The sequence below is a fragment of the Rhamphochromis longiceps genome, linkage group LG7 (assembly GCF_057381845.1).
Source record: "Rhamphochromis longiceps isolate RC_006_pf linkage group LG7, R_longiceps_female_GT1.1, whole genome shotgun sequence".
NCBI lineage: Eukaryota > Metazoa > Chordata > Actinopteri > Cichliformes > Cichlidae > Rhamphochromis > Rhamphochromis longiceps.
This window is the reverse complement of record NC_140563.1, coordinates 3,703,611-3,730,270: the sequence shown is the minus strand read 5'-3', so window position 1 is coordinate 3,730,270 and position 26,660 is coordinate 3,703,611. Positions and strand designations below refer to the sequence as shown.

Genomic DNA, 26,660 nt, shown 5'->3' with positions numbered 1-26,660 from the left:
CAAAACTCTGCAATGGGCAACGTTTACACGCTGCACCACTGGGCCCCGTCTTTGCCAGAAGGATATTTATTTTATCTTTACATAGAGCATTAACTTGTTTTCAGAAATGTGTTAAATAGCAACAGAAACAAACGAATTAATTGTTTGATCCTTCAAAGTCTCACCACCATAAAGATAAGACTCAGGCTTGTAAATGTAATGTTAACTGATCTGCATATAATTACATATTAGGGTAATAGAATATTTTTCGTTTGAACTCAGTAGCGGAAGAAGGTCAACTCTATACAGCCAATAAAAATATAATAGCTATACCTTGGGGTGAGTGCATCAATGCGTGAGGTTGCCGTGGAAGCCGCAGACGCCTCCTGACGAAGACCAACCTAATGTTTAAAAGGCCACCGTGACAGAAAAGAGGCTGAACCAATGGGAATACGCCTTAGCAAATTAGAAACTAATCAGATCTGTCAGAGGGCGGGGCTATCCCAATCCTCGGGACGAGAGAAGGTAACTGTTACCAAGAGTGTCAGATGAAAGCCAGTCGCCAGTTCGTGCACACCACGTATACACTGCAAAAACTTCAAAGGCACGCAGGTGGGCACGAGGACGTTAATGACAGAGCTCCACACAGCATTTCATCCAAGGATATCCTCTCCTCACGCTCACAAAGGAACTGATAGAGTTGGAGCTCCCTTTCTTGGTAAGTCTGTGTGCGCAGCTATGAGCTGGCTTACAGGAATGGCAGGGGGCGAATTGAGAAGGAAAAATCGCTTTATGTATGCACTGAGCGCAAGCTTTGGGATATATCATCAAATTATTTTGGCTAGGCAGCGTTTAGCGTTTTCCTGTCAGACTCAAACGAGGGATGGAACCTGCTTTGTCTAGCTAAATGAAAAGCCACATGACCATTAAGCTTGCAAGTAACGGGACGGGATGTAGGACAAGAGACTACTGTATCATGATAAGACCCGCTGTGAGAGCGTCTTAAAGCCAGCCATACATCCGAGGGATGAGGTCTGTGCTGGATCGTCTTTTGCTTTTTTGACCTCCTTACAGATTTGTTCCCCTTATATGGAGTAAGTTGCTTTGTTTTGTTTATTTGATGGGATAATAGTCGCTGTTTTCACGACCAATTTGGCCATGAGTGTGAAAACTGCAGGATAAATAAGGGAAATACTCACTTTTTATCAATGATCCAGGGCATGGATAAAAGAAAATGTGTTGCTCCAATCATCCAATGATATCTGTTATTAATGTTACCCTAAAATTGCAGGTTTGAAATGATTTAAGTAGTTTTCACTTGTTCTTCAGCTTACTGGGGGATTCTTAAGTTAACACAGTGATACTCAAGCAGGCTGTTCTTAAATGTCCCACTGTTGCTTCTTTTCAACAGTTTTTCTCCACTACAAAGACATGTGATGGAATAAGGGGCCTTAAAGTGAAGAAGAGCAAACTAAGGCGCTCGCAAAAACCTAACCTGCGATTGTCTTTTTGGAGTGAATCTTCTCTCCTTAACCGGATGACATGCCTTGACTCGACACCCACCGTACCATGGCAGGTTTAGTCTCCACTGTGTGTTTGGTGGTGATGCCCAAAGCTCTCATGCACACCCACAGCCAACGTGCTGCGCTTCTGGTGGTAACGGTGTTGTTAATAGTGATTGCAGCTGACTTACCTGGGGCAGGTAAGAGAACACTTTTCTTTTTTTGCTGACTCACACAACATGATCCACTAAGTACCTTGTGTTACATAAGTGGCACGGATCAATATCGTGTCCAACATTCAGGTAGCTTTGAGGAACAGCATTTAGAAATAATATTCCAATTGAGTTCAAGTTGCAAATAAAAATCGAATCGGCACACGTTAATGTTTATTTCAGATTAAGAACGCTACAAGGAGTGTATCTGGGATTCTTTTGATGGTTAGATTTGCAAATTCTAAGTCTTTTTTTGTGATTTTCACTTAATCTAACTGAATAACTGCATTAACCTGAAAGCAAATGTCAGTATTTCACACACATGTTGTCTCTTTTTGTGATACTATTGTGTTAATGTATCCATGATCCATTCTGGGTGCAATCAAGATCTTTATCTTGATTGGTTTGCTTCTGGTATAGCTTACGCTTGCTCATCCTGATGACTGGTCAGAGAGAAATAGGAAGCCCCGAGGCATTAGTCAGTTTCTCTATATAATGTGTTCATTGTTACAAATATGTGCTATATTTTAACAATATCTGACAACTGTTATAACCAGTCACATCCAGGCGATGCCTTTTTTGTGGGCCATTGAACAGCGTCACTCATGTAGTTGGGGGTTGTTATTATTACAGGCCGTGTATAAGCCAACTTAACCAGTCAGCTTCCAGTCATAAGCTTGCTTTCCTTAAGTGTAAGCCACTATTGCTAACCTTTTTCCTTAAAAAGGGCCTTAATGACAAAGTCATGAGCCGTTTCATAGAAATATACATGAATTCGTTTTTATTTGTCACTTCATTTGTGGAAACAGCTTCTGTCTGTTAGTTCGCTTCGGTGTGAACTTACCACTGTTGTGATTTTCATGAGAACAGGGCTTTCTGCCCTGATGCAGTCACACTGAAGACTACACAGACACATCCTTGAATCAGAAGTGACTCAGTTCCTCTTGTACACAGAGTCTGGGGTTAAACCAACTTCCAGTAACTGTAGAAAGAGAAAGTGTCTAAACCCTCCGACTTGATGGGTGCTTTGTCCGGGCTTAATTTTATTGATAGTGACATTATCCCACTAACACACTGGCCAGTGAAAAAGACCGTGTTTAGAGGGTAGCCAAAAACTCATGATATTGGATGGTAATAGGATTATGTATTAAATGCCTGGGTGAAAACCTTGTGCAGGAAATTAGGCATTAGCGAGTCTTGAACTCACACTTGTTTGATAACACCTCCATTCGCAGCTTTTTAGCGCAGGCTATCAGCCATTTGTTATATTGCAGTTTTTCTCAGCGTGTAGCTAAAATACTATCAAATCATTTGGTAAAGCACGACATCTGATTGCAAGTTTGATATATTGACATGTGTGTTATTTGCATTTGATTGTCATTTTTAATTAGCATTCAGAGATGAACATGTTTCTTGTGATAGCCTTCTAAAGGATACGCTAGATATACGTCGATGGTTTAACATCTATTTGTTTATGGTTAAACATTTTAAGGCTGTTTTGTTTGTTTCTTTTTTTGTTTGTTTTGTCAGAATTCACCTGTTTATTTTCTCATTTATTTAGCAAGTGGCTAATTCTGTGGAAAATACTGATCAAATCTGAAAGTTTCTTTTTAGATTTTTAAATCTTATTTCAGATCAAACGTTCAAAATTTGTTTTTGTTTTTTTAGAATTAACATTTTTGGTTTTCATGGCAGAACAGAGGAAGTAAATAACAACACCAGCAAAAAAGTAACAGCATTCATTATTAGCCATTTTCATCCTTCATGTCCTATATTTTGATAAATTGGTATTGATGATGATGCTGACTAAATAAGACCCTTTCAGGAGCATCTTATAGACACTTCTCCTTTAATTTGGACAAATCTCAGGCAGCTGCTAAATCTTCCACAGTAGCCTGTTTCATTTTAAGCATTTTCCATTTTTTTTTAAAATCAACATTATGGCAAAATTTTATTTGTTTACTTATTTATTTTTGAAAAGTGAAGTTAGGAACTCAGCATCTTGTAGAGCCCCCTGAGGAGGAAGGACTTTGGTTCCTCTCATTAGAACTTGTGATTCTGCAGATAAAGCAGAAATGGTATGGAGTATAAGAACTAGCTCTGCTAGTTATCCTTCTAGTTGGATTGGTACAGGTACCTGCCCACGTTCAGGCTGCCTACTACAGAGCAGTCTTATTTTTTGTGGAATGTAAAGTTGTTTTTATCTTGTGACTAAAACTCAAACAAAGCTTTGTAAAAGTATTTAAATAAATATTGAAAAAGAAAATGAATAGAATTCAGCAATAGGAATTTTTGGATATTTGTTGGTCTGATAGCAGAAGTGCAAAATAAGGTCTGATTAATATACATTTGTACATTGTGTTAGGTGTGTAATACAAAAATATTGCTGCTTTGTTGAAAGGAAAATTTCTTTTACACAATTAAGAGGTGTAACCATTGCTGCTCATACAGCTACTTTAATGTCAGATACACTTTCTAGCTCTTATCTGGTGACACGAGGCTGTAAAATACGTACTCGTTATCCTGCACTGGGAACTAAAATGCTTGGAATAAAGGTTCTGTTCTTCAGTTGTAGGCTGTGATTGTGAGATCACACATTTTGCTCATGGTCTTCACCCATCACTGTTCACTTCACTTTGTTCATCAGCAACATGACAGCTTTCCAAGTTTCCGTAGTCTGTATCAACACTGATGTCACCAGTCTAACAGCTTTCCTCTTTCAGTTTCTGGGTCAAATAGAGCATGGCGACCGACGTCTTATTGTTCCTCCAGACCCAACACCACACAGGAGACCCATGTCCTGACTTCTGTCAGGCTTCTCCTCTTAACAGTTTCTGTTAAAGAAATAGTTCGGCATGTAAATTTCATATCTGAATTGAAAAATATGGAAGATGCTGTTCGAAACTTATAAAATGCCCTTGAAATTTTACCTCAGCAGTACCTCTCTCTCTCTCCACACCACAATCCCTGGCAAGTTCAGCATAGAAAGCTGCAGGCCAGCAAAGTCCTGTCTAATTACCAGTGTAGTCTGTTTCCATGTGAAATGCGATCTGTGTGGGATGACAATATGGGCATTCATTATTCATTAGAGCTGGAAGCCAGTTGCAGATCAATGGTTAGAACCTATCAAAAGCCAAACAATGGGTACTTTTGCACTCACCAGGCCTGGAGGCCGAGCACAACGAGCTCCTGGGAAGCAGCCAGTGGCCGACCTTGCCTACTCACTAGCCTCTCCTAGCATTATTTGGCTCTGCTGAGCGTGGTAGAAGCTGGTCAAGAGACAGCGAATGATGTGACACTGACGACTATTTAACTCAAGTCTACAGTGTTATTATTAACGTCATTATTTCTCTCGATAATCGTGTCTGATAGCACGTATACACATCACAGTTATGATATAGTCGGCTGTTCTGCCAATGGCTGCACTCGAGTTTGTGTAATCTTCTCCACTTGCCTGCTATTACCTGCATCTTGCTCGTGGGTTGTGATGTGAAGGTGCCATAGTCTGGCCCATGAATGTACATCTGGTAGTGATTTTGTGTACCCTTTTTTTGGTGGGGGTTACCAAGGCAATTTTCCACCAGAGTATCACGAACCTACACAGCATCTTATTTAAAAAAAGACTAGTTGATTTTTGTTGTTTGTTTTTTGAAAGCCAGACATTATTACTTATTAATATTGTGTTAGGATTAGATTTTGCCCATTTTTTGGAGCAGATATATTCAAATAGTATAAAACAGAATTATAATAGCTGCAGTAATATTATAGGAACTGTCTGTTTGCTATTGACTTCCTTCCTTCCATATGTGATTATTAGCATAATATTTATTAAATTCAGCACCAAAGCAAACATTGCATTCTATCCAGTTCAATATTCTGTATTCTGCTTTTTAAAGATTAGATTTGAGAGAAATTAATAAAAAATAGTCTTATTGTTGTTGAAAACCGAGAACTTGGCTGCCTTCCTCTGCAAAAGTTATTGGTTACAGAAACACAGAGTTGTAAAACTTTCATTATTAAATACATTTCCCTGACTTTGCCTACAGTTTCTTATACTAACAGTCTGCCAGTGTCAGGAGCTTAAAATGTGCAATGCAGAGTTCATAATTTGACAGGAGGCCACATTGAGGCCATATTGCGCTGAGCCCAAATCTGCTCTGATGAGCTGCAGCTGATTATTTATATATTTATCAGAGCAGATGGCTCTGTTCAGCACGGCCTTCTTTCAGCTTCTCCAGGCTAAATCATTTTGTTTTGGCCCTTTCAGGATTACTGCACCCACTTAGAAGCCAAACAGTAAGCATTTGACCAAACCCTTCAGACAAAATTAGTTATTTGAAAGCAGCTTCCTACGAGCTTTATAGGGAACTTAACCTCGCCCAGCAGACAGTGTTTGTTAATCCAGAACGTAACGTCTGAGAGTGTAATGAGACAAAATAGAAGAGGCTGCTGACTGATACCTTCCAGTCTTTAAAGAAAATCAAGACTTTAAAAGTGAATGAGCGTGTCCAGATTTCAAGTTAAATATTCAAATACATCATCATAACCTCCTTCTCTATGGTGAACCCATCTCTTTTTTTATGCCCACCTTGCTGTTGTCTTAAAAACAAGTATTCCCTCAGGAAAAAGAAAACAAAAACAAAGGTCACATTAATATTTGATGGTATTTTAAGTGCAGGCATGACCCCAGTCAGGTCTCATGTTCATTTTTGGTCAAATCAGAACAGTCTCTCTAACTATGAAACTTAATGTTAAGTTTCATTTATTTCCTTTATTTGACTCTCGTCGGTAACTGTAACATTTGTATCTGGTTTCTGTTTATAGGCCGTACTTTGTTGATTTAAGTCTGTTCTTTAATCTTCCGCTGCTTGGTGTAAGCTGACTTCAACAAGTGTCTGCAGTGCATAAACTGTGTGTTTATAATAAATGTACCCTCTATAGCTCTGAGATTTGGGTTTTTTCTGTCAGGGGAGCTTCTTTAGTTTTGGCAGAGACACTGATCTAATAGAACTCTGCTGATAAAAACAATTAAATCTTTCCCATCTTAAAAGCTTCCCTGATAAACTAAACGTCAGCACTGATTGTATGACTGCTCTCAACATACACGGCTCCTGCCAACTGAAAAGCGCCAGTCACGCAACGGGCTGAGCTGAAAACAGAACCATGTGTGGGGGTGTAGTTAACATTAATGCTAAAAAGACCCTTTCTTCTGTCCTCTTTCCCCCCCGAATAACACTGCCATTAAATTACTTTCTTTTTTAGCAAAAACGAATCTGGCAAACACAGGAAATTGTGCTGTTATAGCACTCCTTCACTGGTATCTCAAGTTTCTTGGTTTAAATAGACATATGTGCTTGCATGGATTAATGTCTATGCTGTGTGTGTATTTACAAACACATCTTTGTGTTGCTATTTGGCTGATTCATATTGTTTAAGTAACCGTATTCCAGTAATCGGTTCCTATAAAATTTCCCTGTAAAATCAGCTCTGACCAGTACAGCAGGACCACATATCTTTGTGGAATAATTGTAGATTTTTATTAGTTTTTTTGTATAAAGACTCATGTTACTTTCCTTTAGTGTGGACTGTTTGCTGAGTCTCTTCCACTCAAAAATATGCATACTCATCCTCGTCGACTTGGATTAAAGCAGATGGAGACAGGAACGCATTAATTATTATTTTCGGCTCCTGAAAATGCCCTCGCAGACATGCTTACGTCTGTCACTTCTTACATCCCAAATCCTATTTTTCTGGAGCACCGAGTCATGGCATTATTCCCTCTTTCTGTTTATATGTGAGCACAGTGTCTCGTTGAATAAAGGAGACAAGTGAAAGGTATTTTCTCTGATTCTGTTCCAGACGTCAACAAGAGTGCTGTTTGCTGACAGGCATTATTAGGTCCCCTCTTTGGGCCTTGGGATCTGTTTTCATGTGAAGACAGGAATGTCAAAATAACATTTTTGCTAGCAGTATCGGTTTGTTTTAATTATTATGAGCTTCAGCATTGTGTGTGTGCAGTACAATTATAATGGATTGGGTTTGCCACTTTTTTATAAATATCTTTCTTAGTTTACATTATACATTTTTAATAAAAAACAATGTGGAAAATGTAAAAGCATAATTCTAAAATGCATTTTTCAGTCTATGTGAGCCTCGAGTCTGGCTGAGTAAAGGAGACCAGTGAAAGGTATTTTCTCCGATTCAGTTCCAGCGCAGTGCTGTCTGCTGAGAGGCATTATCAGCTCTTTGTTTGGGCCCTGGGAACTGTTTTCATAAGCAGACACCGAAGGCAAAATCACATTTCAGCTTACTTGGAGGATTTCCTTTGTGTGTGTGTGTGTGTGTTCATGATGTAGGCTTTACTATTGTGTGTGTGTAAAGTACAGTTATTGTACGTTGTTATCTTTTCTCCTTTTTACACTTTTACTCTGTAAACTTAATTCAAAACAGAGAATCATTCAAATTTGCAATCACTCAAAATTCCTTAAAATTATGTTTATCTGACGGTTTAAATTAAAATGCTGCATAAAATATTTAAACTTTTATCGCTGCATCATGCTCGTACAAATCAACCGGCTTTTTGTGCGGTTTGGCTAAAATGGATAAATGTGTAATCGATTATGCAACCTGCACACTGGTCACTGGTCTGATGCTACTTAAAAAACTTGAAGTAGGTTCTGCCTTGAGTGCAGTCTCTTCTGTTTTTGATTGGAGGGATTTTAGAGAGGATCATTACATCAGCCACCATCGGTAATAATCCCTCTCTTGTCAGAACCTTTTTTACATGATTGCTGGCAGTCGTTCAACCCCAGAGCTGCCTGTATAAACGGAAGCTGAACAAACCATCCAGATCACAGAAAGAGTGTTATTTTTGTGCCATCACTTGCTTGAATATGGAAAAGTTTTCACTCAAGCGCCTGTTGTTGATGAAAAGCAATCAGCAGATTCTGTATGTTAAATTAGAATAGAATAGAATAGGACAGTCTTTATTGTCATTGTACATGTACAATAAAATTGTGGGTGCTCCACACCAACTGTGCAGGTATAAAATACTGCGCAATTTATCTGTAAGGTCAGTGCTTAATCATTTCACAGGCAGGCCGAGCAATGAGCGGCCAGCCGAGTGTGACGTGCTCCTCTTTCAGGGAACAGGTGGTAGCGCACGATAGCCTTCTAGTCCATTGTTCATTTTTTTTGCGCTCTGTAATGTTAGCCCTGACTCGGGCTGCTGTCTGTCACACTGAGCCGAGGGTGTCATCAACGATTAGCCTTCAAGTATGTAGACTGTGCATATTTAAGTATTACAGATAGACAGTCAATTTTTTGTATGTTTGTAATTCAGCTTTTGCATGTTAGTGTTGTTAGATTTGTTCTAATACATCAGTAATTAAATGTTGGCTGTCCATTTTCCTTCATCCCGTCTTTACTTACCACCGTGATAATTATCATCATCACCATCGCCGACATCTCTGCAGTTATCATTGTTATCATCATTCTCCTGTCAATCATTGTTTTTGTGTTAGATGTTTTTGTCAGTAATCTGTTCTTGGTTAATAATCACAAATGTGACTGTATATGAAACACTGTGTCGCTGTAATGGTGTGTTGAAATGAGGTGACAGTTTGAGGTCTTGTTTAACAGCGTGACCTCAAACATCAGCATTGTTGTCCAACATGCTCTTATATAAAGCTTGTCTGCACTGTCTTTGCTTCTTGTTTTATATATCTGTAGCTCCAAACATCTTTTTGTTCACAGCCAAATGAGTTTGACTTAATTAAGAGTTATTTAGCAGTTAAAATAGCATCTTTCTCACAGTTACCTATAAAAGATTTGCTGCCACTGTAGAATGACTTTCATTTCTCTGCTGTGTTCTCTGTAGAGACTAGATGACTAGATGCCGCGAGTCCTTCTATTTTAGTGTTTCTCCTGTTATTGTGTGCTCAGTGCAGTGTACACATGCGTCTGCCCAGCTGTGTGTTACATCCCTGTGGGTTCAAAGATTTGGCACAGAAACCAAGAATCTTGGAAAATGTGCAAGACAGACTAGCCTTCACAGAAGAAAGACTTGGCTTTTCTTTTCCAAGTCCTTTCCAGCATGCTCTGTTATGCTAGCATGTTGACTTGATTAAGGTACCAGCGTAGGTTATAATTAAGCTACGAGATTTCTCCTGGGCCAAGCCAGAGGCGTCTGCTTGTATGACTCGATGCAGTAAATTGGAGATGATGGCCCCAAAATGCATTCATTTTTGTTGATGTTTTTGCTAAGCGATCTGCACTAGCGCTGTTAAAAATAGTCTTCTCCCTTAGCTTATTCTGTGGCTATTTTCAAGAGTGCATGATTCTGCAGAGCGTCTGTGAACTACAAAAAGCAGCAGCCTTTGCAGCTGCTGCTGAGTCACTATGTAGAGGCTGTTGGTGGCTAGCTTCTGGCAATGACAACAATGGTGTCTTTGAAGTCTTGCTCTGTTCAAGACCTACTTTCAGTGACAAATTTAAGACTTACAGTCTGCACCAAGTTTATTGAAAAGAGTTTGTTTGTAAGGCTCAGTGCAGACGTGAGCCTTGCATCAAGTCATTTAGCTATCCATAAACCCAACAGCATTAATAAACATATCATTTATTGTAAGCAGGCACACTAAGTCATCCGGTCTCTGATTATCTGTGGTTTTTTTGTTGTGATGATTTTCCGCCATAAACTCGTGAAACAAAGACATCTTCATTTTTATAACCGTGTTTTTCAGTCAGTTCAGTCAGTGGACAATTAAATCATCACAACAGATAAACAGCTGCCATTAACACTGGTAAAATCATTTGATTTGATAATAGGCCACTATTAGCAACAAGGCTGGTAATGGATAATAGTTATGTTTAACTGACATTGTTAAATTCTTGCACAGTGTTAGTAAGACTGCCATGCATTAAGGTTGGTGAAACATATTTGGGTATATGAAAGAGGCAAACATATGCAGATAAGTGTAAAACATCTATTTTCCATTAATAATTAAAGAATTGTTCCAGTTCATGTAGGCAGTGTTAAATATGCCAGGCAGTGGCTTGTAATCAAGACTCTTCCCAAATTAAATCATGCATGATGTGCATGTACTTTGTTACGCAATATGGAGTGCTTTGGCACCTAAATAGAGTTTGAAATGCGTTGCGTAAGCGGCATTTGCTATTTCTGCATTTTGACTGCTCAAAAGTCGGCCTTAATGATTTTAATGTTGTGTGCACGCTGTAGAGGGGCTTGCTGATGAGCTGAAAATTGCACCATCCATCAGTTCGAGATCAGGTGCCATGAAAAAGGGTCTCAAATGCACTCTCGAGAGTTCATTGGTAAAATCTTAAGACATATGGTCCGTGCGTGTATGTCAGCATATTCACAACTGGAACCAAAGAAATCTGTCAGCTTTTCTTTGCTTCCCCAATGATTTTCACATCATTAGCCTGTGAGACCGTCCTTGCTCTTTTATTCTAATGACATTTTCTTTAGTTTTTGGTTTTTGTCTGTTTGTTTGTAGCCACTTAAGCAAAGGAGAGTTAAACTAGTGACTGTCTAATTATTTTTCTCAGGAGTCTGATACTGATAAGAACTGATCTATGTACAGGCTTTAGGTGACATACAGTCAAAAGGTTTTCTGGGAAGCTATCTCCACTTTATCGATCTGAAATTTAAATCTGATCAAGCTATTTTAAATATAGTATTGATTTATTGTAAGTATAAATTCATCCGGGTGCATTGTCTTCATGTTCACTGTTTGTTGCAAATGGACATCATAATGGACCCTGTTCCATTATGATGTCCTTCCATTATATATTTTTAAACCCTTATAGATGATACAGTTGATGTTGGCCATTTCGACACCAGTAAACATAACACCAATGTTCACTAATTCAATGCCGGTCCAGTTACAACATGGCTTAGAGTAGGTAGCCTCCCTGTCTGCCGTGAAAAGTCGTGTTTGCTCTCATCTTGGCTCGGTGTGCAACAGTTTAAACACACTTTTTTGGCAAAAATCACACATTCAACACTGACTCCATCACACTCCTTCATTCCTGTTAACAGACCAGAGTACAAAGTAAACATTCACAAGGGATGAAATTACAGTTACTGATTCATAGGGCTGATATGAGATTCATGCTCAGCAGGGTATTTCTTTGTCTTTTTATTACTGAAACAACCATTTTCAGCAATAAAAATTAAATGGTAAAATGATTTCTTTAGAATTAGCCTCTTTTTCAGTCATTGTCTCTATATATGAGTTTCCCTATGTTTCCTGTACTGATACGAAGCATTGTCTTTGTTCCTCTGCAGATGAATCTCCTTTGGACTCTACACATGATCCCATGGGATTTCTTGGAGATATCCAAAGTCCTACATCATCACCATTAGCCTTACCTGACTCGCATTATACTGCCTTTGAGAGTCTAGACTCACCTGGTGCCCTTCCATCCAATCCTGAACCAAGCCATGAAGTTCGGACTGCTGATAACATTCATAGGGGGCATATTGCATATGAAAACTCCAAAGTCATCATGTTAAGAGATGCCTCTGCAGAAGAGCCACACACTCTGACGACTCCAACCTTAAGACCATCTGTACCACAGTTTCAACGACCAGCTGAACTCTCCTTAGGCTGGAAGCTGGCGAGGTCATCTCTCTCAGAAGCTCAAACAAAGTCCCAGCTACAGCCTTGGGAAAATATATCCATAACATCAGTAAAGCCTTCTCCAACACCCCAGCTAGGTCTTAATTCTGAGAAAAGGATGACCTTCCAACCTGAAGGGCCTCTCGGGCCACCTATTCAGACTTTCACAGACCTTTTAGCAGAGGACTCACATATGAAACCAATGCATGCAGACCAGCTGAGCTCCAGTAATCCCCCACTGGAAAACAAACATGCATATGATATAAACATGCTACCCAACCCAGATGAGATTCAGTCTCCTGGCTACAAGGTGCCTTTCATCACCCCCCACCCTGCATCACCTTCATCTGAACCCACAGAGCTCTCTCCAGAGGACTTCTACCCCACCAACACCATGGAAGTAGACTGGGGGTCTGGGGACTACTTGGAGACGATGTCTTTTTTCAATGCAGATAGAGAAGACTATTCTCTGGTCACCAAGGTGCCCTCCGACTCATATGATCTAGAAGACTATACAGAAACTTATGACACGTCCTTCCCTTCCAGAGTGGGCATATCTCCCTCATCCCTGAATCCTCTGTACGTTTCCCCTTCCCCCAGCCTCGTGACAGCGTACAGCACCGTAGTTTCTCCTAGATCTATTTATCCTTCCTCATTTTCAGCAACAGTTCAGTTTTCCCTGGAACCTACTCCAACACCTAACAGTGACGTGCCTGACATTTCAGACGTAGATTGGTCAGATACGTACACAATTCAACCGACAGATGTCCTTTTGCCAGACATGAACAGCTTGGAATATTATAACAATCAGCTGACCAAGGAGAATAACGGTTCAGAAAGCGGAGCTGAACACAGGGGGAACATTACTGTGGTGTCCATCAGTACTACAGACAGCACACCTAACAACAGCTTCAGCAATGATACAAAAGTGATTGAAGAGGAGTCCTCCAGTGATCTCTCGGGGCTTGAGCCTCATGATGAAACGAGCTTTGTAGTAACCACAGAGGAGAGTCCTCAGGTGGCCAATGCCTCTCAGCCTTTTCTTGATCCTTCCATAGTCCCAACGCATTCCCTCCACTCCTTTTCTTCTTCGGATGGTCAGGTGTCCACCACAGATTGGTCTGCACATACAAACAACGTTGGCCTGGATAGCACTTCAATTACAGAAGCTGTGCAGCCAAGTACAACGCCTTTGCTGGCAGACGATTTAAATGTTGCCTCCTCTCTTACGTATGTTCATTGGTATGTTACAGAGTCTCCCCCAAAAAGTACTATGGATGCAACTGCTGTCTTAACTGCAACTATAGACTTCTCCCCTGTTCCCACTGAGCCTGCTGCCAATAGCACAGCCGGTACAACAGAATTAGCTCCTGAAGAGTCTGCTTTTACAAATGATCCAACTCTCAATGCAACTATAGTTTCAACTGAATCCACGCCTCAGAATGTGACTCTGCCCCCTCCATTTGTGATGGGTGATCAGGGGGTGACTGAAGATGGAGTTGACACCCTAGCAACACTGACCTATATCCCAACCAGTAGTGTAGTTAATAAAGTCTCTACTACACCCACAAGTACACCTGCCACAACTACTCCCCATCAAGCCACAAGCAGAATTACTGCCACCTCTGAAGCCTCAACTATTGTCAACATCATCTCTACCACTGTTGGTAAAATCACAGCTATAGCACCAACATCAAGATCGTACCTCTGCAACGTTAACAAACCCGCTTATTTGATCAGGATCGGTAAGTTAGGCATTTAATGTGTTTTGTCTTACTTAACTGTGCTTGAAAGAGTTATTCATAGACAGCAGAGTATGAGAGAGACATTGACCATTAGCTTGTGCTTTTTTCACAAGGTTTTCCAGCCGGGGCCACTGTAGGATATGCTAAATCTCAGGTCAGAGACATTTTGAAAGGGGAATTTAACAAATCAGTGGAACTGCAAGTAAGTTTATTAAACATATTTCCATATATTTTAAATAATGCAAGGTGTCAACCATTTTTTTGCAATTAAGAAAAATATGGGGGGGAAATGGGTTAGCGCTGTTGCTGCACAGCAAGAAGGTCCTGAGTTCAATTCCACCATAAGCCCGGGGTCTTTCTGTGTGGAGTTTGCATGTTCTCCCCGTGTTAGCGTGGGTTCTTCCTGGGTACTCCGGCTTCTTCCCACAGTCCAAAGACATGCACTTAGTGGGGATAGGTTAATTAACCTATCTAAATTGCCCAGGTGTGAATGCAGGCATGAATGTGAGTGCGAATCCTTGTCTGTCTCTGTGTGTTAGCCCTGCGACAGACCTGTCCAAGGTGTACCCCGCCTCGTGCTCTGTGACAGCTGGGATAGGCTCCAGCGCCCCCCGCGACCCTGAAAAGGATAAGTGGAAGCGAATGGACGGATCATAATAACAATAATAATAATGTATACTTTATTGATGCATTTAACCCATTCACTCAGTGAAGCAGTGGGCAGCCACTATTCAGGTGCCCAGCAGTGTGTAGGGATGGTACATTGCTCAGGGGGTTCCTCGGGGTAGCCATTCAGTGGATTCAAACCCCCGACCTTCCGATCATGGGGCGACCACGCTACCTACTGAGCTAGATGTTGTTAGATTTTTGAGCAATTGAGTGAATGGAGTTGTAGTGGCTCACACAGAGTGTGGGTGTAAATTGGTGGTACGTTTATGTGTTAAAAGTATAGTCTATGTTTGTGTTGGGGTGTTTTTGTGATTGTCACAGCGCCACATACAAACTCAGCCAGACCACTTCTGTCACATTGAGTTCCAGACGATACACAGCCTATTTAGCATAAGTTACTTAATGTACAGTGTGTCTCTTTAATACAATTAATTTCTGCTTTCTTAATGTAGGTTGTTGATCCACCACCAAAATTTGTGTTTCGAGCGGTGTCGGGTCCTGTCGTGTACACAGGCATGTCTGTCGTCAATGCACTGAGGAGGTCGGGGCGCCGCTTCTTGTCTGTTTCTCCAAACTGGTCGACGCCAGATAGAAATTATCAAGTCCACTCAGGTAAATGACCTTTTGTTGAGTCTTTTTCCGAGGGCACTTGAAGCATTTAGCAGAATTTGACCTTTATTTTTTAAGCTCAGTCAGAAAGTATTCAATTCGTCTGTGCAGTGTTGCAGTTTGTTCCTGGCCACGTAGACGTGCGGTTCTGCAACTTCAGTGAGAGCATCGAGAGAGGTTTGACCAGGGCCTTCGCTGAAGTCCGCAGGCGATCAAAGGAGTCGACTAATTTCACAGTGCATGTGAGTGGCACAAAGTGAGGGAAGCCATGGGCAGTCAGGGAGGTGCATTCCAGCTGGGATGTTTTCATTAGGATGCTTTCATTGTGGCTTAGGATCTGAAAGAATCTGAAAAAATGAAATATTTAATTTCTTATCAACTTGACCAAATACAACAAAAAGGCTTTAAAAATATCGAGTTTTTACTCAAAGAAAAAAAGCTGAAAATGTTGTTTGTTCACTAAGCTGACCAATACAAATCAAGTCATTTCACTCACTGATCTGTGGGATTCTTTATGCACTGCGTGTATTTACAGATTTATCTTGTTATTATCTAAAAAGGCTGAAAGTAAAATATTTGTAATTGGCAGTGTTTTATGAGCATTATAGAAAAATCAAAACAGAGAGCTCAAGAGGAAGTAATACTCAAAGAACAAAGCTCTGCTATTCTGTAAGATTAAAAAGTCAATTATAAGAAAAGAAAACACTGGAGTCTTCCTTGTGTTCTGAAATCCATCGCCTGTCTTTTCAAGGTTGGATCAACCTCATCAAACCACAGACAGCATCTCTACAGAGAATGCTGCACATGTTACTGAGAAGCACTGTAATAGCAGACACAATGTAACGTCCATGTAATGCAATTTTGCAGGAGCAAAAGCCATCGCTCTGCATTTTGCTTCTTTTGGAAAGGAGCAACTAAGTGCTCTGTCTCTCCAAAGTATGGATGCTTATGGTCATTTTGGGTTATGATAGTTATTGCCAAATAAATGCAGCACAGAGCTTATAATTAGAGGCAAGGATTTAGACCCAAGTGTTCTTGTGGACGCTATACTCACTCCTTGGTCTACTCGTTGTTCATCTTACCATAACTCATGAGCATGACCCAAGTGTTTTTCACATGGCTAATTCTTTTTAAAGTGCTTCATGCTCTAGTTGTTGAGTATTAAAGAAGATTATTTTTTGTTACTAAAGAGGTTATTTGATCACATAGTTATGTAGTTCTCTTTTCAGAGGGAATTTAATTGTAGGTCTTTAAGACACAGGTAAGATAGAAAATGTTTTGTTCGTTTTAATATGTGTTTTTTCTGTTTCCTGTAACACTACCACTGTGTTTCAGATTGTAAACATCACCATGGCTGCTCCCATATACGAGGAACAAGGACTAGCGAGGAAACCGGTGGACATTACTTTCACTGTTCGCAGTTCAAGGAGTTATCTGATGGGGTCAGAGATCAGCAGTGCTCTAATGAAACTCACTATGGTGGAATTCAGCTATTACATGGGCTTTCCTGTGCTGCAGATCGCTGAGCGTGAGTACCGTACTGACTGTATTTGAACTATTTCCATTTTCATATTATCAGTTCTGTATCTGGGTTAGCTGGAAATTCTGATTGTGATCGCCAACAATGAATACGAGTAAAGGTCACAGCACTTATTGATTAATTTTATAATTTTTTCCACTAGCTTTCCATTATCCAGAGCTGAACACCAGCCAACTGCTTCGCTCTTCCTGGGTTAGAACAGGTATAATGATTTTGAATGATTTTTGTCAGTCTTACAGTTCATGTAAAGCAGTTACTACAGAGCATATTACTTCTGCTGTGTGTGTATATGTAGTACTCCTGGGTGTGCTGGACCAGAAAGTGGGTGAGAGGACCTTTCAAGCTAACATGGAGCGCCGGTTGGCCCTGTTACTCGGTGAAGCAATAGGATCAGTCAGACGGGTTAAAAGGGCCACCACCATAGGCAACAGTAGTGTTCAGGTAATATGCTTATAGATTCAATAATCATTTTACTCAGCTTATATTTACAGCTCCGTAGCCCCAGGCTCACTGGGCCCCGTTCCACATGCCACGAATGTAAGCCATATCTTTATTTCAATTTTTTACCAGAGAATAAATATTTCATATATGTAATCACATAAAAAATGCAAAGAAATTTCTTATTTCTTTGTGTTCCGTGTCTCTCACTTTCATTCTCTATGCAACCAAGCTTTAAGCTCTTTCAGGGTCACAAATACTTTTTTGCTTTTTACATTTCTTGTTCCCTATATAACAAAACTTCTAAAAACTCTGCAGAACCATCCTTCCTTGTACCATTTGTATCATTATACCCTGATACAAGCTCTCTCTTGCCACCTTTTCTGAGTACAGAGGGGTCATTATGTGAGTGTGACACTGTTTGTAACCAGTGAAAGCCTTAGTGCTTTACTAATCAAGCTCTAGCTTTTGTGGGTCCTCTCTGCACCTGCTCATCTCCTCTCTAAGGGGACAGGATACGGCTCGATCTCCATGGCAACACCATCCCATTCATCTCAGGGGCAAGCCATTCAAAGACCACAACCTCATGTTGCCTATTTTTTTGTCCTCTTCCTCATTATCCCAGTCCTCCTTATACTCGATGGCTCCTAAGAGCATGTCAGTTAATAATTGTGTCTTTTTCTCTGTCTGTATCCTGCTGTTGGGGGGCTAAAGAGTCAAAAAGTGAATGTTTGTCACAGAGTCAGTGGTAGGTAAAGATTCGGAAATCAGAAGAGAAGCAGAAAATTCAAACAAAAGTAACTGGTCAAGCTAAGACAAGATGACTGTCAGTGCTAAATATCATCATGTCCATCCATTTAGGACCTTTGTTTTTGCCTCGGTGAATTCTACAGAATAATATAGAAAAGAGAAGCACATCAGTGGTGAACCTTTGCTGTCTGCATTTCTGCTAAGATTAGATCTCTAATTTTAGCTCTGGCATCCTTTCTGCTCTTCCAAATGATATTTTTTCAAATCCATAAATATGATAATGTGTTATTCACTTGATAGAATGCTGTTATATAAGAAGCCTGTTTTAATATTTCAAAAACACTCATCTCCGAGTGCCTTATTGGATGAAAGCGTCTGAACTTCTGCTTTGCTTTCTTGCACATAAATAATTATGGTGTATCTCAGACAGATGCCCCTGACTGTCATGACAGAACGAGTGTAGTGTTGTCACCACTGAGAATATCTTATGAGTCTGCCCAGACAGATGAAAGGGAGGTTGAATTTGGGCTGTGCAGTAACACGCATTCACACTGCCCTCTTTCCACTCTAATAAGCAGACACGGACTGGATTAAACCCTGAATGAGGGAGTCTGCCCGGCCGTTTTTCTGTGGCAGCCCAGGCATGACCTGCACTTTACTCTTTTCAGTAATACAGACAGCAGACTGTGCTTGTGCCTCAGGGCACCATCGGGGAGGCTGCACACACACAAACAAATCAGTCAAATTAAATCGGTCAAAAAGACAAATCGGACAGAATTGAAAAATATTTAAGCAATGGCTCTCCAAGAGGTATGCAAATTGTGACCTAAAATGATGGTTATGTGTCTGTGTGTGTGTATTTGGACCATCTTTACATATCTTGAGGGAACAAAAATTGTAAATTTACTGTAGTTGTGGGGACCAACGGCCGTTATGGGGACAAAATCCCCATCCGCACAAGTTTGAAGACATTTTTGTGGTTTTAGTGTCAGGGTTAGGGTAGGAGTCCAGGGAAAGCATTATGTCAATTAGATGTCCCCACAAGGATATGAAAATGCAACAGTGTGTATATTGTGGACACAGGAGTCAGTCCCTATTTTAAAAACTACATTTTGTTTAGTTTGTAGAACTCTGTAACTTTCAGGTGCTTGTATAAGCATTAAATACAGCAAGGTGGACTCGAGAAGGTCAAATGGTTCAAGTCTCAAATCTCAAATCTGTCGTTAAAATAAAAAAAACAACAATGATTAATGTTGTAAGGCTCGGCAGAAAATGAGGTGCCACTGTCTCCATTAAAAAGTCATCTTTACTGTTAAGATTGTGAGACTTTGCCCATTAGCACCTTCATCAGAAATTCCATTTTTAATTTAGAGTGTGGTCGTCCTTCATGAATCCATTTTTAGAAGCATTTTGTCATTTTTTTTCTCGAGCACAGTCTCTTATCCACAAATGTTTCAGATGGGAAACTTTGTCGTATAAGGACACAAATGGGAACATTAAAGCATGCACGTGGAAATGAAGTTCAGGGTAACGTACATGGTCCCCTGTTTGTGTTCTTAAGGAGTGAACCAAGAAAAGAAATGCCCTTTAACACTACTAACGACCACAAAACTGAGAATTGACAGCCTTTGTCCCTTAGCAAATAAACAGAGTCCGTTATGCTCCAGCCTTTATTTCCCCCCGCACCATCTGGAAATGCTTACCTTTGGAGGAAAAATAAGATTACTGGCAGTTCGGTAAAAGGGCTTCCATCATATAGGAGTTACTAGGTCTGGCAGTGACTCTGTTATTGTATGACAGCCGTCAAATCTGGGGTGTGATCAGGAAGATCTGTGACTCTAATAAGACGCAAAAACACACCTGTTTTTCTTTTTAAGGTCATCTCCATATGCACCTCTGAAGCACTTCCATATATCCTGCTATGTTTATATCTTCTTATGTTTATATTGCTCCCTGGAAGCAATTTTCTGTCCCCTTCGACTTGCTCCAGAGAGCTCGCTCTCCTCCACTGTGTCAACACAGCATCCCTTCAACTTCAATGCACTGGTGCGCAATTGCACACTTGACAGTATGGGTCATTTGCAGCTAGTGTTTTCCCTCAGATGCCTCAGGAAGTTACAGTAGAGCTCCTTCGACAGTCTGACCCTGGAGGATAAATTTATGATGCATAAAACATTGAATGTTTTGGGGGCGGGGTTTAAGAAGATCTGCTCTTCCCCTGCCTTTTATCTATCACAGCTGTTGCTTTAAAGAAAATTACCCATATCTGTTCAAAACTGCATTCTGAAACACTTTACCAGTCCTCCTTGTTTTAATTCCCAGGTTGTAAGCACAAGCCGGTTGGCGGGTACTGACCTCCCCCTCGAAATAGTGTATTTTGTGGAGGGGCCTAGTGGTCAGAGGATGCCTGCAGATCAGACTGCTAGCCTGCTTAACAGCCTGGATGTCCAAAGAGCTGCTATTGTCCTGGGATATCGTGTACAGGGCATATTGGCACAACGTAAGTATGTCTCAATAAATAGATAAAAAAGATTATCTATGATAGTTCAAGTCAATCAAACACTCCCGTGTGAATTTATTTAATTTATTAGTGTGTTTTTTCTTTCTTCTTTGATGCTGGCAGGAAGTTTTAGTGTATGTAAACAAAAAAAGACTAATTATTTTAGCTTCACCATCATTACTGTTATTGTAATGGCTAATTGTTCTCAAGATCCTAATAAGAGGAAAGGATACTGACTGCCAGCTCCATGTGTATCTTTACATGTTTATAGTAACATTTGAGCTAATTATCTCCCTTTGTACACGCTGCACCCAAACCCTGTCTTCCTTATTAGGAATCTAAACAACGGATGAAGGCTAATGAGAGCCCCTCAAGGGAGTTCTGTCTCCGTTCTGATTGCGTTCTTTTATGGTGCTTTCCCAGAGGATGAAGTGACTGTTAATTAAAACCAAAGCAGCGCCGTGTCTGTCCAGGGAGAAACGAATCCAGGTTATTTTCTGTAGCTACGGTTTACAGATGTCCCGTAAATCGCTCACCTTTATAGATTCAGTTCGATCAAGGCTGAAACTCAATAAAGATGAGCTCATTAGCATATAGGAGTGTCACTGTTAATAAATACAGAACATGTGAAGAGCAGCCAACCGATGGGAAATACTGGTAACAGAAAAGAACCTGGATTCTAAAAACACCTTCTCCTCCTTTGTAGTCAATATATGAACTTAGCAGTTTATGGTTTCTTTGTTTTTTCTAATCACAGCTGTCGAAAAAGTGACATCTTCACCCTCTGACAATGAGAACACAAACATGTGGATCATCATCGGGGTTGTGATCCCCCTCCTCGTGGTCGTCGTCATCATTTCCATCCTTTACTGGAAGTTGTGTCGGACAGACAAGCTGGAATTCCAGCCAGACGCCATGACCTCCATCCAACAGAGACAAAAGGTAAAGTTCCATCTTTACTTTACAGATGCTTTCCTGCATCAGTGTTTCAAAATGACTTTTGTGCCGTAAATTTTATATTTGTAATTATGTAATGAAGGTGTTTTTGTTAGAAATAGTTTGGGGGCGCTCCGTCTCTGGGCTGGGACCCGGACCGGGCCTCGGGGGCTTGGGTCCTGGTTGGTGTGTTGCCGGGGTTGTGGGCGGGTGGGTGCATGGGGGCCCAGCCCTGGAGCAGGGTGCTGCCGGTGCGTCGAGCCACCTGGGGGGCTCTTCAACTGGTGGGGGAGATGGTCACATCTTGCTGGAGCTTTCCTCTCTTCAGGAACTCCCTCTGCAGGAGGGGGAGATACAGGAGAGGTGGAGGAAGATCTCAGCCTGGGTGTTTATTGTCTTATGTAGTCTGGAAGATGAGTGGATGGTGGGGTGGGTGCAGTTTTCTCTGTGGTGGGGTTGGGTGGACTGTCCCGGGCTCTGTGGGGCCAGGCGGCGCTGCTGCACTGGGCCCGGTCTGGATGGGCCTGGGCCCCCTTTCCCTGGCGGGTCGCGGAGTATGGGGGTGCCTACTGGGGTCAGCGGGGGAGCTGGCCCCAGGGAGGGGTCACTTGCCCCTCCCTTCCTTCCCTCCCCATCTCCAGCTGCCTCCCTCTTCCCGCTCCACCACAACCACCCACACATGCAGGGCCTTGGAGTAGGGGTATGTCACCAGGGTGCAGAGGAGGCTACCCCCCCCCCCCCCCCCCCTCTGTCCCCTTCTGGCTGCCTCTGCCTCAATTTTATCCCACAACTTAGACATTCACATTACTCACACTCTCATTACACATACATATAGGATCTTGGGGGTGGGCACGATACACGGAGTCCAAAGTACCATCAGGGTGTACACCCCACCCCTGGCATCGTTGCCCACCTCTCAATTTTAAATACACGTAGACATTGAGGGCTAGCAGGAGGGACCATGCGCTTACCTGCTGCTCTCTGGCAGGTAGCTCCAAGCCCTCCTGGGTTTTAAATGCACCTTAGAACACACATGCATCAACATTACAATGAGCGGGTGGAGGGAGGTTTGGAGTCTTCTCTCACCCCCATTCTCTGCGACCTGCTGGAGCGGGGGGGCTAGGACTAGGAGGAGTTGGCCGTCCGACTGCGGTCTGGAGTGTGGAGCCTTCCTGCTGCTGCGGAGTCGGGGCGGTCTGCCTCTCCCCACCGCAGGGAAAAGGGAAACACCACCTGGGTCTGGGTGCAGTTCCCCCCTCCAGGGGCAAGGGTACCTAGACCCGGTTTGTAGAGTACGCTTGGGGAGTGTGATCGTGTGTACAACGTCTCTTTATGTCTGTCTCCACGTTGGTTGAGTGTGGAGTAAGTGCATATGAGAGCATGAGGGGGGGAATGGATGTTTGTATCTGTGTGTGCCTGTATGTCTGTGTCTATATGTCAGGTTGGGTGTCAGGCGCCACCTCTCTGGGGACATCTCAGGCCCTCCAAGGTTTGGAGGCCTATCTCCCCCTACCACCACTTCCCCTGCCAGTGGCAGACCCCCTCAGACATCGGTGCGTTGGTGGTTCTTTGTGTCCGGGGATGGGCGTCCAGGTACACACCGGCTCACTCCTTGGCGGCCGCTTATCGGGGCCTGGAGCCTGGGGCTCGCTCGGGCCACTTCGGAGGTGGGGTGCCCCCGGCCTCTCGGCCTGGGGCTCGGTCACTCAGGCGCAGCTGGCTGCCGGCGGAGCTCACGGGCGCGTCACTGCAACTCCCCCTGGCTTCTGCTCCGCGGCTGCTGAGTGAGCCCTCATCTGGGACTCTCCTCAGCTCTTTCCGGGACAGTGGCGCAGCTGCCCCTCTGTTGGTCTCCCTTGGTCTCTTGTGTTCTGGGGGCCTCTGGATGTCTGGAGTTTTGATCTCATCCACACCTGCTTCATGCCCTGGAGGACGGGGCTGTGGCCCCCCCACACCCTCTAGCAGATTATTACATGAAGGAACCTTTTAAAAAAACAAAAAACAAGCGCGTCCATGCTCACAGGTGTACACACGGGTGATCACACCCACAAACTACACCCTTTTTGGCTCCTACCTCAAAGCACACTGTGTTCTGTTGATCTTATGTGCTGCACAATAATGTTTAACATTTAGTATTTACTGTCATATTCCCATATATCATTGTGATGTTGTTTATTCTATTACTCTTGTTCTCTTCTGCTTGCTTTCTTTTTTCTTTCTCAGCAGGTGACCCAGGTGATTGATATATGCATTTTTTTTTCTCTGCCCGTTCTGTTGGTTTTTGTCTTTTGCCCTTCTCCCCCGTCCCTCTTCTCAGCTGTTTCTCTTTCCCTCTTTCTTTCTCCCCTTCTTTCCCCCAGTCAAGTCTGTCCCGTATTCAGTAAGTGAAAATAAAATAAACAATAAAAGGTGAATCAAATGGACCATTACGGCAAGGCTGGGATGGTCAGTTTGGTAAAGTAAATCCGTTGGGCATCTTTCTTTGCCTTTAGACAACAATTCTGATGCAAAAGAGCCAAACGGGACAGGCCAAAAAAAAAAAGAAAAAAAAAAAAGAAATAGTTTGTTAATTAGATTTACTGGATTAATCCTGGGATTATAAATCAGCATGATTAATAAAGGCTATCTGTCACTGCCATGACTGTGCTGCTAGACCTCACCGATTTGGACATCATGATGCCGTCTTCTGGATGACATTAGTAAAACTTTAATGATTCCAGCAGAGACATATTGAAGGACATGTGCTGGGTTAAAAATTATGATGCTGCTCATACAGCAAACAGCCTCAGCAGCTCTTTTTTTGCTTGAAACAACCAACAATCCTGCTCGACAGTTTCCCTTCGGCTCATTTTGTGTTCAATCTGTGGTTATTGAAAAGCCTCTCTGGCTTTTGTAGCTTCACTTAATTTTAGAAGTAATGCTATTTGGCTGCCCTAAGTAAGATTTCTGTCATAGTATTACCCTCCCTGAAACAGCTTTCAGACATAAGCTGTGGACAGTGAATAAATCTGACTGCCCTTGTCTGGTGGACAATCACAAACTGCACACAACAGAAACACCAGTATCACACAACCTCTCACTATTGCAAATGCTCTGTTTGGTTTAGGCAAGGTTTGACACATGAGCAGAGTGCAGGAGGCGGGGTGCTATACATGATGCGAGCGTGATCACAGGGATTTTCTTCCTGCACTCTTCACACATTGGCTCAATATTAGACAACTTGCCTGTTAGATGGCGTCTGTGTAATACCTGCTCTGACCGATTCTGTCATCTGTGTACTCGTTAGTCTGGAAACCTCCACGTTTGCATGTGTTTGTCCCTTTTTATCGTCACGAATATTTTTATTCAGTCTTCTAATGTCAGGCTGTATATTTTATTCCTAAGTAAGAAATTAACTTAACAGCCAGTATTTGGCTGTCTTGTTTTGTTTGTATTAGTTTGGTGAAGTTCATATGTGGTGCAGAAATATAAGACCACACAGGTGTTTAACATATTTGCAGCGCTGTACTCATAACAGTAGTATTAGAGAACAACAGTTGCTGAATCTCTGTCTAAAACGTGTCCACCTGCAAACCTCAGCTTGGACTAAGAATACATGTGAGCAAGACAGGAGTAAGACTCCATCCTATGTATGTTTATTTCCATTCCTGATTACAAGCAGCCTGTTTGGGTGGTTCTCTGGATGTTTTGGTTTCAGAAACTGCCTCATCTTTTCATCTCTGTCTGATTCCCCTTCACTTGAACATAACCTTAGCATTTGGTCAGTGCTCTGACTCAGACGTGTATCAGTGGCTCATCCTCTCTGATCCACACATTCGTCTTTGACTTAACACCACTCCTCTTCTCTCAGTCTACTATGTTACTCAGAGAATCAAGGACCTCTCGTCAACAGCGACTCCCTCAAACTAAAAAAGGTATTGAGTTTAGTGAGGATGAAGAGGAGGAGTATGAAGAGGAAGAAGATGATGAAGAGGAGGAGGAAGGGGAGGAGAAGGATTTTAAAAAGGGGAAGGTACAAAGCAGTGTCTGGTGATTTGTAGAAAATGTAGTCAGACCTGTTGTATGTTTGTTGGAAGTAACTTGTTTATGGTTTATTATTCAAGTGTTGCACAATTATGCAAAGAACAAGACCGTATGCACGTTATATGAAGTCAATTTTTATAGTCTGGGTGTTTACTTGTTGTTACAAGTGATACAAATAACAAATAGTAGCTCATCACTTATCAGCAGAACAATTTATCTTATTCATCATTGCTTCTGCTTAGAGATCAGTAGCTCTCAAGAGCAATCAGGGTATGAAAAATGAGGACAAAGAAGAGGAGGAAGCTGAAGAAGAAGAAGAGGAGGAAGCTGAAGAAGAAGAGGAGGAAGAAGAGGAGGAAGAGGATAAAAAGAAACTGAAAAGGAAAGAAGGTACATCGAGAGAGCAAAAAAGGGAAGAGACCAAAGCTGTGAAAAAGAAACCAGAGGAAGTGAAGAAAGACGGGAAAAAGAAAGTGTTGTCTAAAGGGAGACGAGCCGAGGAGGAGGTATCTCATGTAGTAGACGGGAGATTAGTGCCTGTTTGTGTTTATAGATGTAGGATCTCCCTCATTATGGTATCTAGAGAGAAAAGTGTGTGTTTATAGTCGGTAGATCATGTATACAACTCTGTTTCCCCTCACAAAACATAGAAAAAGAATCAGAATGTTTACAGATCACATGAAGCTTGTATTTAACGAAACACCGTCGTTTCCACTTTAACAACATCGTTGGGACAGGAGCATATTTACTGCTGTGTTGCTTCACCTCTTTGCAAGCAAAATGTTTTTCCATTATTAGTTTGATTTAAAGTGCTCGACAGTTCAGAGTCACTCCTGTTTCATTTTTATGTGTCTTTACTTTGCATGATACCTTCAACTTGCAGGGATGCAGCTCTGGGACTTGCTGCAGAGATTTATTTAGTTCTTCATATTTTAATGATGTTAAAATAATGTTTCATCATCATTATTTTAATATCATTAAAATAATGATATTATGTGCTGTAGATGATGAAACTCTCCAAATTAATTGCAATTTCAAAACAATGTGGTGAAGGCATCTGTTTCTCTTTTTAAACCCAAGTCACTAACCTGAGTCCTCATGTGACTACGGT

The 26,660-nt window shown here is 41.7% G+C and overlaps 1 protein-coding gene across 2 annotated transcripts in view; it reads left to right on the top strand.

Moving 5' to 3' along the window:
- Nucleotides 1-490: 490 nt before the first annotated feature.
- LOC146664523 (UPF0606 protein KIAA1549) overlaps nt 491-26,660 on the top strand; it is a 38,082-nt gene continuing 11,912 nt past the window's right edge. The window contains exons 1-12 of one of the 2 annotated variants that reach the window (XM_085411675.1): nt 491-697; nt 1,391-1,681; nt 12,006-14,084; nt 14,198-14,286; nt 15,206-15,365; nt 15,474-15,604; nt 16,698-16,890; nt 17,045-17,104; nt 17,198-17,343; nt 20,413-20,590; nt 21,348-21,532; nt 25,377-25,538. In XM_085411675.1, coding sequence (XP_085267801.1) covers nt 1,549-1,681; nt 12,006-14,084; nt 14,198-14,286; nt 15,206-15,365; nt 15,474-15,604; nt 16,698-16,890; nt 17,045-17,104; nt 17,198-17,343; nt 20,413-20,590; nt 21,348-21,532; nt 25,377-25,538 — 3,516 coding nt within the window. In that variant the 5' untranslated portion in view covers nt 491-697; nt 1,391-1,548. The remainder of the gene's footprint in view (nt 698-1,390; nt 1,682-12,005; nt 14,085-14,197; nt 14,287-15,205; nt 15,366-15,473; nt 15,605-16,697; nt 16,891-17,044; nt 17,105-17,197; nt 17,344-20,412; nt 20,591-21,347; nt 21,533-25,376; nt 25,539-26,660) is intronic. The other variant, XM_085411676.1, reaches the window with a different exon arrangement.